General features: G+C 36.6%; 3 protein-coding genes across 19 annotated transcripts; 2 read left to right on the top strand and 1 right to left on the bottom strand.

Moving 5' to 3' along the window:
• Positions 1-108: 108 nt before the first annotated feature.
• Positions 109-14024, bottom strand: PNUTS (Phosphatase 1 nuclear targeting subunit). 12 transcript variants are annotated; one of them, XM_031988003.2, is made up of 10 exons: positions 13968-14024; positions 13675-13853; positions 12500-12565; positions 11619-11803; positions 9422-11286; positions 3450-3676; positions 3149-3302; positions 2743-3057; positions 2502-2661; positions 109-2385 (listed from the first exon to the last, which is right to left on the bottom strand). In XM_031988003.2, exons 3-10 carry the CDS (start codon positions 12500-12502, stop codon positions 1551-1553), a joined length of 3744 nt encoding a protein of 1247 aa, XP_031843863.1. In that variant the 5' UTR covers positions 12503-12565; positions 13675-13853; positions 13968-14024; the 3' UTR covers positions 109-1550. The 12 variants fall into 12 exon arrangements, with proteins under 12 accessions (XP_031843863.1, XP_031843864.1, XP_031843869.1 ...); XM_031988004.2 differs by having other exon boundaries at positions 13941-13993; XM_031988009.2 differs by lacking the exons at positions 13675-13853; positions 13968-14024 and adding exons at positions 12773-12859; positions 12922-13666.
• Positions 14025-14211: 187 nt separating this feature from the next.
• mRpS18B (mitochondrial ribosomal protein S18B) lies at positions 14212-15623 on the top strand. Of its 6 annotated transcripts, none has more exons than XM_076372673.1 (5): positions 14212-14368; positions 14740-14902; positions 14964-15061; positions 15131-15261; positions 15349-15623. In XM_076372673.1, exons 2-5 carry the CDS (start codon positions 14758-14760, stop codon positions 15470-15472), a joined length of 498 nt encoding a protein of 165 aa, XP_076228788.1. In that variant the 5' UTR covers positions 14212-14368; positions 14740-14757; the 3' UTR covers positions 15473-15623. The 6 variants fall into 6 exon arrangements, with proteins under 6 accessions (XP_076228788.1, XP_076228790.1, XP_031843899.1 ...); XM_076372675.1 differs by having other exon boundaries at positions 14217-14368; positions 14722-14902; XM_031988039.2 differs by having other exon boundaries at positions 14367-14516.
• On the top strand, positions 15518-16992 carry Pyroxd1 (pyridine nucleotide-disulfide oxidoreductase domain 1). Its single transcript, XM_031988030.2, has one exon. It carries the CDS (start codon positions 15518-15520, stop codon positions 16949-16951), a length of 1434 nt encoding a protein of 477 aa, XP_031843890.1. The 3' UTR covers positions 16952-16992.
• The last annotated feature ends 124 nt before the right edge of the window (positions 16993-17116 follow it).

Here is a 17116-nt window from a genome sequence, read left to right as displayed (position 1 = left end):
TTTAATTAATTTTACAGTATATGTAAAATATATGTTCATATATATTCATAGTAAAACACAGATTGTTTAAACACAAAATCGTTAACTCTGCTGAATGTAACATATATATGAAGATGTATTTATAAAACATAAAAAACATTTTTTTTCGAAAGATGAATAGGAAAGTTTAAAAATTATATAAAGAAGTATTAAAATAAGAGGGAGCCTTTCTGTTGGTATAGAAATGCAGCGTGTTTTAGAAAATAGTTATTGATTCATATATTCCATCAAGCAGCTCTTATACAACAATCAATGTTATATACAAACGTAACGATCAATAATATACAAAAAATAACCACTACCTTTAAATCGTAAAAATATTTAATACAATAATAGTATATTAGCCTTCCGTCTAATGGAACGCGTATTCAATAGATTACCGAAACTGCTCTCTGTTACGGATCGCTCCGCCATTAACTAGGTATTTCCTCAAATAATACGTACACATCTTTACTCAAAATTGTTGCCTTTTTTATATTATTACATACCATTTAAGCCTAAAACAGTCTCGTGTTATTAGAGCTAGCGAAATTCTTTTTATACAAAATGATACAATTGTGATATTTACAATAAATCTACATATACGACTAAAGATGAGACATCTTAATTTAATAAAAAGTTATTTAACTTGTTATTTGAACTTTTGGTGTTACAATGTACCGTTGTATGTTACGCATAATTCGTCTTAACAGCATTTTCAATCACACTGATTTATTATTGTTAGTAGAAAGCGAGTAGACACCCATCCGGCAATCTTGAAAGACAAAATGCTCATCGAATTGGAATTCGCGCTTCCCGATCGGTAGCGTCATACATTTTCAAATCACTAATCGTCATGCCAATAAGATTAAAAACCGCAACGATTCGGTCAAATTTAATAATTTCTTATTGCAACCATATTTTCGGCAGTGGCTACTGTCTGTATACCGTGAACGTAAAAAGAGGAAGACCTAATTGAGATTTCATACTATGACACTATGTTCCAATTTGTAGTATACTCTGAATAGAAATAAATAAAATTACAAAAATTTCGTTCAGGTTGTTTCAGAGTTTCAATATTTCCACCAAATTATAATAAAATGCGACGCGTTAGGAACCTCTCGCTGTCCAGCAGCCGATGAACCTATTGTTCTCCTTTTGTTATTATTTGAAATTTCAAGCAGCTTTCGTTAACGAAACTTCGCCGATGTTACTTAGAAAAAAGTAAACCATTCATGCTGTGTTCAATTTTTCTCTATCCGCATAACCCAATCCGAAGAAATTGAGAACTATAGAATATCATTCGAGTCCCATGAAAATATAACGGTATAAATATTACTTCATGCGCTTCATTATTTAGCATTGTTATTAGAAAATTGCACATTATCATTGATTATCGCGTTTGACGTGTACTCCGATCGGACAAGGTCTTTGCATCTCTACGTGATCATTCACTTTGAAAAGTTCGGTCACGTAGAATGAACGTTTATATCACGAAAGTATAGTCGATTCCTCGGTTACTCGAACACCGTTCAAAATGGCGGACAGTTTACACCGGGATGAAGGTACTGACACTTATCACCAACTCGGCAATAGCCGTTCTTTGAAAATTGTCTGCATACTGGCGGTTGTTTACCACTGCCCCTCCATCCGCCGCCGCCGCCCCTCCATCCTCCTCTTCCAGGTGGTCCCCCACCACCTCTGTACCAACCAGGGCCAGGTACACCTCTACCCCTACCGTGCATTGGACCACCACCCCTGGGACCTTGAAAGTTGGGGCCAGGACCGTACATAGGGCCCGGTGGGCCTTGGAAATTGTTCGGATTCATGTTATTGAAACCCATATCTTCCGGTCCCATCATTCCGTAACCTTCTTGCTGTTGATTGTACATAGGCGGAGGTCCCATCATTGGCGGCACCATAGGACCACCTTCCATACCCGGTGGAAACGCGTTGGGCATATTTCCCATTGGATTCATTCCTATTCCGTCAGGTACGACAACTTTTCCGTCCCCTGTTCTCCATCCTCCACCTCCTGCAGGAATTGGTCCACCCATTTCAGGCCCTAACGGACCCATGTGAGCAGGTCCCATTATTTGTTGAGACATTTGAGGCATTGGACCCATCGACGTTGGAGGACCCATAGGCGCCATGACTGGCTGTTGATTATGAGGGAATGATGGATAATGGAAGTTCGTGACTGCTGGCGATGGAGGTTGTAACTGAGGTTTTGGTTCTGGCCACGCCATGGAAGTGAAGTCTTTCTCACTTTCTTTATTTCCGGTGAGATCGTCTAAAGGAATGATTTTAGGATCGCTATATACATGGTGGCGTTCTTCGTCGGGCTCCGCTGCAGATTCTGGTATCCTGTACAAATGGAATATCCTTTGTTAACCATTTTTTATAAGATCACTTTGGAAAAAATATTTTTTACAAAAAAAAAAACAAATATCAAATATTTAATCATAAGAAAACATCCTTACATGCTTCGGTTGAAGTATAAAGCTTGTAAAATGCCCTTCTCCCGTGCGTATTGGATATCTTTCTCTCTGCTGTCTTTTCCGGGTTCTACCAAGGCCGGAGGTAAATCGATTGGAATCAAGGGTTTCCACCTCGTCCTTTCTTCCATTAAATCCTCATTACCTGAAACAGCGCGAACAGTTAAATAACGTTTTTCACGAATATTTAGAAAGCAGCACAAAGACGATCGCTCGGATGACTCACTTAATTTTCTAGCCATTTGGAATGCTTCTCTCTCGTTCTGTTTCTCCATTTGCTTCATGTCCGTGAACGTTTTCGTCACGTTCACCCTCTCCGTTTCGTCCAACTCGAAGTAACGCACCGATTCCAAATCTGTCTTCCATTTTAATACTTTCTTTGGCCCTTTACGCTTCTGATGCAACAAAACACTTCTCAACCCGTCGACATAACGGATCTCCGGATAAGAACCAGAGTTCTCCTTTTTCGAGGAATCGGATATAGAGGAATCTTCCGGCGAGTCGGATGTCTTCTCTTCTATATCGTCGTCGGGAGTGGGTGCTAATAAATAATAAATAATAAGAAATATTAAACACCAATAAATATAAATATATAAGTCCAACTATCGAAAAAATAAAATTAAAAATCTTACTGTTACTTCCGGTGTCGTCGTCAGCTTCCGGTTTGAATATCCTATTCTCTTTTTGGTCGTCTGTCTCTTCTTTCTCTTTTTTGCAATCATCATCCGAGTTCTCTTTCTCTTTCTGTTCTTTGTCCTCGTCTGTTTCCAGAGTGTCTTGGTAAAACTGTAAATAAACATTCCCCTTTAAATTCATCGAAATACCTCGGATAATAATTTCTCGAAATTAACAAATAATTTATAAATCAGACAAATTCGTTCTTCGAGTTGCACCGATTTTCTAATTACGGATATTCTAACTAAGAGTACTCACTTTAAAGTTAGGCTTGACAACTACAGGTGATTTTTCATCGGCACTTGGTGGTGAGGTGGGTGGAGGTGTAACGTCTCGATTATCGTTAGTGGCAGTCTCCTGTTTCTTAGCGTCCGTGGGACCGTCTTTCGTGATGGACGTCCTCCGCTTCCTCTTCCGCGGTTCTTTGCTCTTCGTCGACGCCGTCAAGGCGTCCATGAACATATCGCTCTCTTGCAGTATCATCGCTGGAACAAGAATAAAGAAAAACTTAAAATTAAACTAAAAATCAAGATAAAACAGAAACGATTCGATATCGGTACTTCTTCATTCGTAAACTCAATATCGATCGACAAGCACGGTTCATCCGATCCACCAGAATCGCAATTGCAATTAGTCAAACATTAGCTTATCACTATATTAAAATACATTATATATTAAAACAAATTATTTTCATCTGTAACACGTTCAATCGAATTTAAAACGACAAGAGAAATTCTGCAGTTGCGATTCAAGTTCAAATGTAACGCGCTGAAGTTTAGACTCGATCACGGCAGAACCTTCATCCTCACGAGCGATCCGCTTAAATCTGCAAAAAAAGAGTCCAAACGGTAAGTTTACAAATAATGACAAGCGAACGATCCCGGGGGAATCTGAAAATAAAGAATCCTCTCCTTCCGCCGTGCGCGCCGGGAAGAAATCGGAGGCCTGCAAACAGACAGCAATGAAAAGGGATGAATCGTTACTGGGAGAAATCGGGGAAACCACCGAGTTGCGAATGTAGAAGAACGAAGACACGCGGATTCGCGTGGAGAGCGAATTTTCCGAAATAAAGGAAAGTAAAGAGTTGCGGGCGCGGTTCGCAGTGTCTGCGTTCAATGTCGAAGTTAAATTCGGCTATTGCGTAATTATGCGGCCGAATGTAAAATGCAGTTCTATTACACGATTCCCGTCGCAAGTGGACGAACCCCATTGATCGGTCGGATCAATAAATCGTTCGAAATTTCGAACATCGCCGGGTGCGAGAGGGAAAATGTAAATAACGCACGCGTGCTTGTAAAAGGGTTTCGCGTTCTTTAAAGTTTTTCGGCGCGCGGGCTCATGAGAATGGTAAACATCAGCTCGGATAACGTGAATTCATATTTTCCTCCCTTGAATCTCTGCTCGTCGTTAAGAAAATACCACAATTCCCCCGATCGGACGCGAAAATTCCGATAGAGTCTAAGGGGAAGCGAAGAGTGTACCTCTAATCGTGCCAAAACGTTTTGAAATGTACTTTCATTCGATTCTAATGACCGTTTCTTTATCAATGCGGCGATGCATTGTTCGTTATGTAAATTGCGGACTACCGACGGGTGCGTTTCAACGGCGGGAACAAAGTTTTCAATTAATTATTTTGATATCTTCGATCGTCTCCCGTGAACGTTTCGCTCTCCTCGTGTATTCGTTGGTGTATTGCACTTTCTATACGAATCGGACGTCTCTAATATTTCATTGGAATGAACGTGAGAGGGTTGAAAGTCGTTTCGATTGATGAGCTTCTTTGTCTCGGCGCTTATTGGCAGTGCGGCTTATATGCGACAATAACAAAAACGTTTTTACACAGGAAGTGCAAGAGCGATTTATCACATAGATAATGTGTTACAAGATAATCGTGTATAAAAATGCCTTTTATGAACGTATTCGATAAAGTGATAGTAATAAACTGGGGAATAATATACGGGTTTCATTGTACGGCTCCAATTTTATTTCCATCAAGCTCTCTAGAGTCATATTTAATATTTACTTTGCTCTAAAACGCGATGAAAAATCATTAAGTGTACTCTTAACGCATATCTTCGTGTAACAGTAAGTAGCATACTTGGCTTTTCCAATATCACCTCTCGCGCGTACTCTCGTTTTCAAAGAGCCCTCTTTGCAATTCAACGATATCGTCTAATATCAGCAGAAATGGCAACAAAAGATTCTACGCAATTCAAATCGTCCGTAAAAACAGACGCGTTTCCTTCCTCCTTGCTATATTCCGTGACAATAATCAAGATCATCAATTATTTCGAACATCGAACACCGCAAGAAGTCTAGCCATTCTGTTCAAGTGAGATCGGCTCGATAACTGAATCGACCAACGCCAAAACGTGCACATCAGAAAGAAATTTTACAAGATCGCTAATATTTAATTAAAAAAACCAAAGACAGAGCTACATATTTCAAGTACATCGAACTTAGCGAATTATGAATTCATTCTCTCGCATCTCTCTCTCTTTCTTTCCTTTAAAGTATAATCAACGAAACATAAAAATTAATGGAAATCAGAATAGTTTTTCCTCTTAAGCGTTAGCTATATCGTATCCGTATGAAAACGCATTAATGATTATCTGCGTTCTAAATAAAAACCGTTGACAAAAGAAAATTATTTTGTAAATATATATATATACATATATGTATATATGTATATATATATATATAGTAAATTTAACAATAAAGACAAGGAAAGTTTATTTCACGTTCGAATCCGTTTTCGAATTCAAACGGGAAAAGATAGGGACCGCACGACGATAGAATGCGTGTGTCGCGTTACGGCACGGATCCCTATACGTTGAATGGTTAATACATATCGCGCGGAGCGGTAATGCAACTGCTACAAGAAACGGAGACTAGGTTCCGTACGCGATTGCCGGCGTGAACACCGTCGCAAAAACATTGGCCCCGATACTCCGAGCGGAGAAGTGCGTCTCGTTGCGCAACTCCGTCCCGTAATTCCCGTCCATCCTTCCTCCTCGCGTCTAATTCAAACCGGCGATTCTCGAATCCAGTCTTTCTCGGCCGACAGAGACAACAAACGAACGGTCCAAAACCCTTGAATTTAAAAAACACATTTACACGAGATCACAGGAATCCTCTGTTCTTCAATTTCAAAGCTAAAACAAAGAATCAGCCGCGTACCTTTGTCCGTCAACTGCGCCGCACGAGTACTCGAAACGGAACGATACTATGAATCATAGGCGCGCGCGCCGCGAATTGAGCCAGAATCATTCTTTAACCGAGAATGATTTCCTTTCTAAGGCGAATACTTCTTTCTTTTCTTTTTCTTTTCGTTTCGAATGAACTCTACGAATCGTACCGATTCCTCTTTATCGTTTCTTTCTCGCTTTCAAGCGAGACTCTCTTTCTCGGTGGCCGAATACGAAAGAAGCTCGAATCGTTCAAAACGCGGCTATCCCCGGTTTTACGGGTGTGTATCATTTTCGATTCTATGAGAGGCGACGGTATTCAAGTTCGTCAATTGTGCCAAGGACGAGCGCACGATTATATCGTTTTCGTTCCCCTTTTGTCTTCATCTATGTCTCTCGCCCGTTCCAAATAAATGTCTCTCTTTTTCACCCCCGATCGTGAAAATCTGCGACCACTGGCAAGGAAGGTAACTTCTTCGCCGTGTCGACGTCGTCACCGGAAATAGACGATTACGTGCGTGTCGTGTAAGAAGAGGCCCGTTGATCCTAAGGGGCGGCTTGCTCGAGGACGTCGAGTCGATACGCAGCGTCGCAATTTCATGCATTTTTCAGAAGTGCTTTTCATCCACGAGATTCCATACTTGTCTTTTCTTATTATTTTTTTTTCTTTTTTTTTCATAAATGAACTTCCTCCGACCGTGTCGTGCCACAATTACTTCTCTCGCTTCGTTCCTTCCATTTACTCATCCAAAACACACCACTTTGCTTTCTCTCCCCCTCTCGCTCTGTCTCTCTCGCTCTCACCTTCCATCCCTACCTCTCTCTTTCTCACTCGCTCATTCTCTCTCTCTCTCTCTCTCTCTCTCTTCCCCTATTTCGCACGCGCTCGATCCCTCTCTCCCTCTCTCTCTCTTTTTCACTATCTCTATCTCTCTTTCTCACCCTCTCACTCTCTCACTCTCAGTCTCTCTCGCGCTCTCTCTCTCTTTTTCTCTCTAACACACTCTCTCCTCCTCTCATCCAACATTCTTTCTCGTTTTCACAAGGATATCTCGGGACTGATGCGCCCGAAACAAATTTCAATTCTCTCTGATGAACGCACGAACGTATTCGAATGATTCTGCAAATCCGCTGTGAACTAAAGAAATACAAAATTTGAAAAATAACGTATCGTTTTTCTTTTGGCGAGAATTCGATTCCCTTGTGCGGGCGACGTTCGAAATGGTGTCATAGCGTCCAGCGTGATCGGTAAACGCTAGTCCCCGATTAAAGTAGCCGGGGCGGAAAGAACGGGGGTGGCCTAAGAAAAGTGTGAGAATGCACTCTAAAGGGCAGGCATCAGGAACAACGCACCGCGTTGTCGTGACTTTACGAAAATCGTAACTATGTTCAAAGCATGCAGCCAAATGCAAACTGGTCGGCTAATATCGGTATTAAACTAACGATCGCATTCGCGACTCCTTTTTTCTTTTTCTTTTGTAAGCGTTAACTCTATTTGGGTTACGTTAAAGTGAAAAGAATTAAAAAAAAAAAAATATCTGTCTGGATGAACGACACCATTTTAAACGACCCAAAACGTTTTTGGTCTGCACTTCCGGTTTGTGCGATTAGTCACCGAGAGGATGGAAATCTGGATGGGCCCACGGTATGAGTGTTTGCTTTGATCAAGCATTCAAGTGAGCAAGATGTATAGCAGAAACCCAAGAGTTAAATATTTCCAGATTTCTGATCAATTTATTTAAAATGCTTAATAGGGTGTACATGTACAAGGGAAGAAGTATGGACAGACAAGAGTTTGGCTTTGTCTCCTTACCTAGGTATATTAGTAATATCCGGTTGGTGACTTCTATCGGTGTATCGTTCTTCGGTGAACGGTATAAGAGCACACACCCCGAAAAATTCTATCGATAAAACAACACACCGTTTTCTAATTTTATGCAAAAAAAAAACAGAAGGAAATAACCAATCGTAGAAACCATCAACGATTTCTTGGATGTTGCTTACATCGAAGTAATCTATATGTTAACTTCCGTAACCACACCCCGGGCACTAACTTTCAAAAAAATTTCGATACGTACGATTTAATTAATAGCGAAGATTACCTGCTAAATCTTCTTAATATAGGAAATAAATCGACGCTCAAAGAGACGAGATCCTAATTGTCTTCGTTCTTCTAACACGACGCTTAATTATCAGGGCAAGGCACGAGGATCCGTTTTTTGATCCACCTTCCACGTGTGGCTCGATCGATACAGGTTTTCTTTTACCTTCTATAAGCTCTCTAACAATTTTTAGGATAGTAGTACAGACAGGGTTCTATTGTATGGTGTATAAACTAAAGTAACTTTGGCCTGGAAGAAATACTGCGTTAATCAGAGAAGTAAAATCTGCACCGTGAATCGTAAAATAACAATGCTTGCGCAATATAGAAAATATATAAGTTATTATAGTTTGCACATCTTTCTCCTGGAGCCATCCACCTGCGAACTCAATATTAAGAAGTTAGTAGTAGCATGTATAATAGAGGGAACTGATGTTCGAAGACTGCTTATTATTCATTAAATATATGATTTAAAACGTTGAGATAAAAAAAGATTCTCCGGGCACCGTACTTATCGATAAAAAAAAATAACAGTAAAATTTTTGCTACTTATTAATTAAAATAAATAAACGATACAAGCATATTATATATTATTATTACGTTATGTATACGTAAACAACGAATAGTGTATCTCTCTTTTTAATAACATAAAAACAAGAATTTCAAAAAATACTATAATACGGATACATGATTACATGTATCATAACAAATCTAATTATTTTCATCAATATTTCAGATTAGATATACATATCTATACTTATACAAAAAAAAAAAAAAAATAGAAAAATTATCAAATATTCAGTCTTAGAACTTCAGTGTGAAACAAGACTAAGATAACATGTACCTTTTTACCTAAAAAATTAACTTATTGAAAAAAAAAATATGTATATAATGAAAAGAAATTCTTAAGCATAGTATCTTGAAAATTATTTGATACTTACGTTTTGGTTTTGGTGGTATCAATTTAATGCCTCCCTTCTTTTCTTCACCTGGAGGTGTGGTTGGTGAGTCCAAAGATAACTTAGCTCGTTTATCTGCTGTTGGAATAGCTTCTCTAAGCGGAGACGGCCTCTTCAGGGCAGGTAATTTCTGAGGTATGACCTTTTTCTCAATGATAGGATTTGGTTTTTTCGCAGACCTCGGTGGCGGAGGTTTTACTTCCTCCTCTAAGCCGGTTGACCTGAATTTAGAGTTGAATGTTTTCACAGTCTTTGGTCGTGTTGTAGAGTCCTGAGAATTTTTCCTGCTCTCAATAGAAATAGAAATGTTCTTCTTCTCTGGCATTACAACAACTTTCTTCGAATCAGTCTTATTTTCTTTAGAGCTGTCCCTAGAATCCGTAGATGATTTCCTTACAGCCGCTTCCCCTGATTTCTCTTCTTCGGACCTCTTTTTAGGTATTTTTCCTAGCTTAGAACTCAATGCCTGCCCTTGAACTTTTTCTAATGTTGCCTTATCCTTTTCTGCCTGATCTTTCTTTTGTTTCTCTTTTTCTTTATCGGATTTACTTTTACTGGAACTACTATGTTTACTGGATGAATTGGATGAATGATGCCTGTCCTTGTCCTTGGAAGACTTATCCTTGGAACTAGAGCTTTTCGAGCTACTACTACTAGAACTAGAACGATGACTACTAGATTTCGATGTAGAACTAGAACGATGCGAACTGGAACTTGAGGTATGTTTAGAAGAACTTTTGGAGGATGAAGAAGAACTATGATGACCTTTCTTATCTGAACTACTAGACCTTTTCTCATCTTTTTTAGAAGAGTCCCGATTTTCTTTATTACTAGATTTACTACTTTCACTACTAACATTGTCTTTAGAGTCTTTATTTTCTTTATATTTAACAACTTCCACATCAATACTGTCTGCGGAATCTATTACAGTCTGTTTCACTTCACTCGAAACTTGGTCTAATTTTTCAGATTCTACAATGTCCGCTTTACAGTCTTGACCACTGACTACACCATCACTGAGTTCTGTAGACTCTGCTTCCTCCGTAGTTTCCTTCGCGGGAGGCGTATCATCCACAACATCTCCATTAATTTCTACATTTGTACTATTCGCATTTAAAACACTATTAATATTTGCAGCATCAGTCTCCACTTTTGTGAGAATCTGTTTACCTTCACGAATCGTAATTTTATACACAGGAATAGGGGATTGTGAAGATGTAGATACCACAACAAATGCCGGCTTTTTCGATTGCTGTGACGACAGTTGTTGCTGTATTTGCACCTGCTGAGGTTTACTAACGACTTGCAGTTGTAAGGATTGCACTGTTGGCCTTTCTTGCGACTGCTGTTGTTCTTGTACTTGTGGTTGTTGTTGAATGTGAGATACTGCGATAGATGATGTAGAATTTGGAGTGAACTGTAGGTCTTGCACATGCACTGTTGCACTTTCTGTGCCATCGGAAACTTGTTGAATACCACAGTGGATAGAATATTGTTGCTGTTGTTGTTGCGCCGACTGGGATACCATATTTTGTCCAAGGGATGCAGCATTTTGAACTGGGACAGTCATAATTTGTGCTGGTACAGAATTTGGTGCAGCTTCTCCTTTCACTATTTTCAGCCATTGTTCTACCAATCGACTTGCTAGAACTCTAACTCCTTGGTGACTACCTTCTTTTGATAGACCCTTTATTAATTTTGGACAGTTGTTGCTCTTTAATCTTTCAATATCTACTGGACATAACAGCAGAAGTTCAAGTAATTCTTGAATAAGAGCCCAATTTTTTGCAAGAATACCATCGGTAAGCCACATATGAATGAGATTCCATCCTCCAGCACCCATAAATCTAAAAACACACAAGGTAATGGAAATTTTAACCTACCCTACATTGCGCTTTACCCCTCTATGACAAATCATATAAAATATCTACTAAATAAAATTTGTGGGACTCGCATCAGTGAGTACGGTCTACATTTTAAACCGTCCAATGGTTCTGAGTTCCTGTATATTTAATCTAGCATGCATTTATATTTCACACAATAATACAAATTATAAGTACCCGTGTGTGTCTACATGCGGTACAAAGAATAAATTGTAATACATAATATAATTTTAAGAATTCACGATAACTAACTAATCGTTGAACTGTAATATTGCACAATTAAAATTTATACTCACTGACTAAGTAAATCCGTGTTTGTAGTTTTTAATATTTGTATGTAAATACATTTTGAAACAAGTTTTTTTGAGAACTTTGTCATTAAATTAGCTAACCGATGAACTTCTTCTCTACTCTTAATACCTCCAGTTGGCCCCAACAAAACGCTAAGACATTTTAGTAAAGAAAGTGGATCTATACGTGGCTGAAAAACATATGCACAATTTTAAATACTATCAATTATTAATTAATTATTTTATAATTATTTTATAATTATTATTTCAAAGAAAATGACACTTGAAATTTAGAAAAAATTTTACTTCATTGATGTTTCACAAAATTGATTGATAAAGCATTCGAATTTGTAACAATGTCACTTAGCACAGCATAAAAACATTGCAAAAAATGAAAAAAAAAAAGAATGAACCTGCTTTCATTTAATTTAATCTCTATTAGAAAGCATTCCACATTTCATATGAATCTCAAATTTGCAGAACGCTACTGCATAAAATAGGAATCAAACATTAAATGAATTAAAGTAATAAAATTTTCGATCGTAAAAAAAAGAAGACATCAAAACGTGTACGAACGGAGACTAAATCAGAAGCATAAGGATAGATTACCTTCCCCATTTTTATATTCGGACATGTATATCGTAAGTGTATGTTAAATTAATTTTAGAAAAGCCAACATTACACTACCAAAATGCTCTTATTGTACGATCATTAAAAAGTTCGTAGTGCCAGAAATAGGATACGAGGTCATGTTAAGTGAAGGTTATTGATCCTACCGCTTTCCCCCTCCATCGCCAGTTCATCGCATTTCTAAGCATATGGCGCCCTCTCTCAAAAAACTCGTGAAACACAGGGAAAGTAAATTAATTTTAATAAATGCAACTTACCATTTTGACGTTATTCTGGACGATTTAGCGCATATCGAAGTACAAACATAGGATCATGTCGAAAATCTGTAATGAAACACAAAGATACTCGGGTTTTTTGTGGGCAAAGATTTTAACATAAGTTGACGAAGGCTGAGCGTAACACGTTACACCGCCATATTGTCGACGTTTTCACGAACGTAAAGAGATAGGTAAGAAACTTTCGTCTCTACGAATACAAAAGATATAAAAATAAAAGAAAAAAGAACGAATGTTTGCAAAAAGATAATTTACCTACGCCTAAATGTACTTTCACCCGAAATCGCTCGCGATTACTAATGTCTTGAAACGCTTCTCTATCCTCATTGTCCTTTCATTGTACTATAACGAAAATCGTTTGTACCGTGAATGTGAAACGATAATACCGAAAAGGACTTTCGTACCGAATCTTTGCTTATGCGATTTACGCTATCGCTCTTATTCATTCCCTATCATGGAAGAACTTGAAATACTAAAATTAAGCAACGGAAAGCTACAAATATGAAAACTATCAGTACGAGATGCAAGCTCCTCTAGTCAACGGTGCTCACTCGATGGTCAACTGGCAGATTTCTTCCTGCGCAATACTTCCGCGCATATCCCACCCAGAATGGTTACACAACCAACCAATCACGTTTCGAGACTCGCTGAACGGCGACCAATAATTATTACGACCCCACCCTGTCACTTGACATCACCGAGCAACTTCTATTTATAGCACACCATAATCGTCCATTTGTGCTTATTAGAAATTTTTACTGAATATAGAAATTTCCTTATGCCTTATATCACTAACACTTCTTTTTAATAATGCTCTCGAATAAAATTCCGTTAGCACTTATGCAATTTTGAAACGTAACATCGTGTGTTGCATGCAAATATGATTTATAAAAATTCGACAGGCCCAACGATACTGTCCATCATGTTATGTCACTAATGCATTAATCGTTTCACCTTTCAATAGATATCTAATTCTTGCGTATCAAGTTTCTTCCATTTTTTTTTATTACGCTCATTATGATGCTTTGCTTAAGAGTTTCGTATACGTGATGAATAATAAAAACTGTACCACCCCCTAACAGATCGTTCGAAAATTAAACGGTATTAAGATAATATATAAGGCTTCGGCTTTTTTGAACGACAGAAAAGCCACTCACATTTGATTAATAATTAAATCCTTTTTATGGAAAATAAATGATCACAGGTGCATAAGAAATTGGACATTTCTTATACACAGAAATGACGTAGCCCTATGCTTCGTTAGGAAGGACGGTGCATTCGGCGAATGCTATAAAATTGTCCAGAATCCACAAGAATCTTCCTGTTGATCTGCCATCTGCAATCAAACATTGTTTAAATTTTACTATTGTTACCTTATCGTTGATTTTCTTGTGATATCTTGTCAAACAGTTCCAACATTTACTTTTAACTTGAGTAAAATTATCCTCACCTAACTACGTAGAATCTGCTGTTACATCCAAACCGGAAACATCCTATTCTCTCAAAGCGAATCAAATATCTGTTCATTTTATGTAACTTATTCCAGTATTATTTCGTATTGTTTATTTATAATACATTATAACAAAAAGTTAAATATATTTCATCCAATTGCATATAATTCTTTAAGCTAAAACAATGTTTAAATGTTATAAAGTAGTTAAATTATTTTCGGAGTAACTTCCGGTGTGCTAGATTTATTTCTGTGTCAAATCAGCAACTTTTATAGAAACTATATTTATAATAAAGAGAAATAAATTAAATACAATATAAATTCTTCCGTGGAAATAAAAATTTTTTATTATATTTATAAAAAGAGTATAGAATTTGATAGTTAAAGAAAATTACTATACGGTAATCTTTTACACTATCGAAATAAATATTTTACTTATTCTGGAATAAAATAACATTAAAAAATGATAAAAATGTACATACTTATAAAATATGCTTAAAATTTTAAATAATTTTCAATGCTAATTAAAATCATATGAGTTTGAATATCGTAAGTTATACTGGTCTTAATTCTGTATCATAGGAATAGCATTTGATGCGTAATATAGTTTTTTAAAAAGGGTTTACATTAAAATAGAAACAATGTCACTTTTATTAAACGGTTTCCACTTAGCTGAGTCAATCTTACGAAAGAATTTAATAACAAAAGTAAGAATAAATAAAGTGATTATATTAATATCGTTATAACCCTACAGGTGTAAACCATTTTGTAGGTTACAGCTGCGAAATTTATGCATTTCTCGTTTGGAGAATCACATGAGGTAGTCAATCTAAATGAAGAAGAAAACAAGGTTCGTGAACCTAAGACTCCAATCACAAAAGATAGGAGTTTAGTAATTCCAGTTGAGACTAGTATAAAATATTTAAAAAGTGATGGTGAGTTTCTATAAACTGCTGATAGTAACATGTACTAAACGTACGTATAAAAATATTTTAGCGTACAAACGTACGTACGGAAATCTTCCTGTTTGGTCATTGTACATACGAAATTATAAAGGACATTATTTACCAAAGAAAACAAGGAAAACTTGTATTGTACGTATTGTTAATATCATATCAAATACATGATAGTATTAATCTTCTTAATTGCACATAATTTTTTAGAGGAATAATATAATAACGACTGGCAGTCCTTGCCCAATATGCAGAGATGAATATCTAGTTATTGATCCTACTAATGTCGATTTACTGAAGCAATTCATCTCTGAATTTAGCGGTGAAATTTTACATTTTAAGTAAGTCTTATTTTATTTGAAATTTATAAAATACAAAATATGTATATACACATACCTTATGTTTCTTTTCACTTTTGATATTTACAGCAAAACTGGACTATGCCAAAAGGCTCATCAGAAATTGCTTGTTGCTATAATGAAAGCAAAAGATTGTGGTTTTCTCACGTATGATGTTCCTATGAGAATTTATGATTACGATGAATGGAAATAATCATAAGAAAAATCTTGGTTACATTGTACTTTAAGTTATAGAAAAATGGATAAAGGAAAAATGAACTGTACGTTTCTAATAGTAGGAGGTGGCATTGCTGGAGTGTCTTGCGCAGAAAGTATAGGTTTTCTAGCTCCAGAAGAAGATACTATTTTAATTACAGCTAGTCCATTAATAAAAGCAGTTACAAACATAGTACCGCTCGGTAAAACGTTAATGGAATTCAATGTTGAAGAGAAGGATGCAGTATCTTTAATGAAATCAAATGAATCAATAAAAATTGTTCATGATGTTATTATTAAAATAAATGTACTAAATAAACAAGTGTACACCAAAAATGGAACAACTATAACTTATAAAAAATTGTGCCTCTGTAATGGAGCTAGACCAAAGCTAATAGCAGAAAATAATAACTTTGTTTTAGGAATTCGGGATACCGAGTCAGTTGTTCAGTTTTCCGAAAAGATAAAAAATTCAAGGAAAATAATAATAGTTGGAAACGGTGGTATCGCCACCGAAATTGTGCACGAAGTTGATGGTATTGAAATAGTATGGGTAATTAAGGATAAACACATTTCAGCAACATTTGTCGATCCTGGTGCTGCAGAATTTTTTATGGATAAAGTATACAGAACCGATGCATCATCAAATGCTGGTACTAGTACTGTATCTAAAACAATGAGGTATACAATATCGGATACAACAGTTGGAAAAGATGGACCAGCTTTGGGTCCAAATTGGCACAATAATGTCGATATAAAAGGTACTGCCTTCAAATCTGCAAAAGTAGAAATTGAATACGAATCTGAAGTATTAAAAATTCTTGACGCATCGGAAAAAGAAAAATATAATCCTACAGAGGATTGGCCTGTATACGTTGAATTAACAAATGGAAAGATTATCGGGTGCGATTTTATAGTTTCAGCAACAGGTGTAATACCGAACACTAACATATTAGGTTTAGAAGATTTTAAAAAAGGAGAAGATGGGGGGCTATTAGTAGATTGGAAACTAGAAACTTCAGAACATGATGTATATGCTGCTGGAGATGTATGCTGTGCAGGGTGGGAGATACCGGAACATTGGTTCCAAATGAAATTATGGACTCAAGCTTATCAAATGGGCCGTTATGCTGCAAAATCTATGGTTTCTGTATTGAAAAATGAAGATTTCTTGCAAGATTTCTGTTTCGAACTTTTTACTCATGTAACAAAGTTCTTTGGTTATAAAGTAGTTTTGCTTGGTCTATACAATGGACAAAAACTGAATAATAATTATGAGATTTTGTTACGGATGACTAAAGGAGAAGAGTATGTAAAACTAGTACTAAAAGATGGTAAAATGCAGGGAGCTGTATTGATCGGAGAAACCGACTTGGAAGAAATGTGTGAGAATTTAATACTAAACCAATTGGATTTAAGTATTTATGGAGAAGACTTATTGAATCCTGATATTGACATTGAGGATTATTTCGATTAGTTGTACATGGAGATAGAATAAATACATTTTTCTTTATCGTATTTCCGTAATCACTAACTATATCATTAACTATGTAAGTCATTTTAATTGTAGTTCATTTTATTATTATCTATTACTTAATATACAAAGTGTACATAAATTAGCTACATTAAAATAAAAAAGGAT

Source organism: Nomia melanderi, chromosome 12 (assembly GCF_051020985.1).
Source record: "Nomia melanderi isolate GNS246 chromosome 12, iyNomMela1, whole genome shotgun sequence".
NCBI classification, from domain to species: Eukaryota; Metazoa; Arthropoda; class Insecta; order Hymenoptera; family Halictidae; genus Nomia; species Nomia melanderi.
The sequence above is the reverse complement of the archived record's forward strand: the minus strand, read 5'-3'. Positions and strand labels throughout refer to the sequence as shown.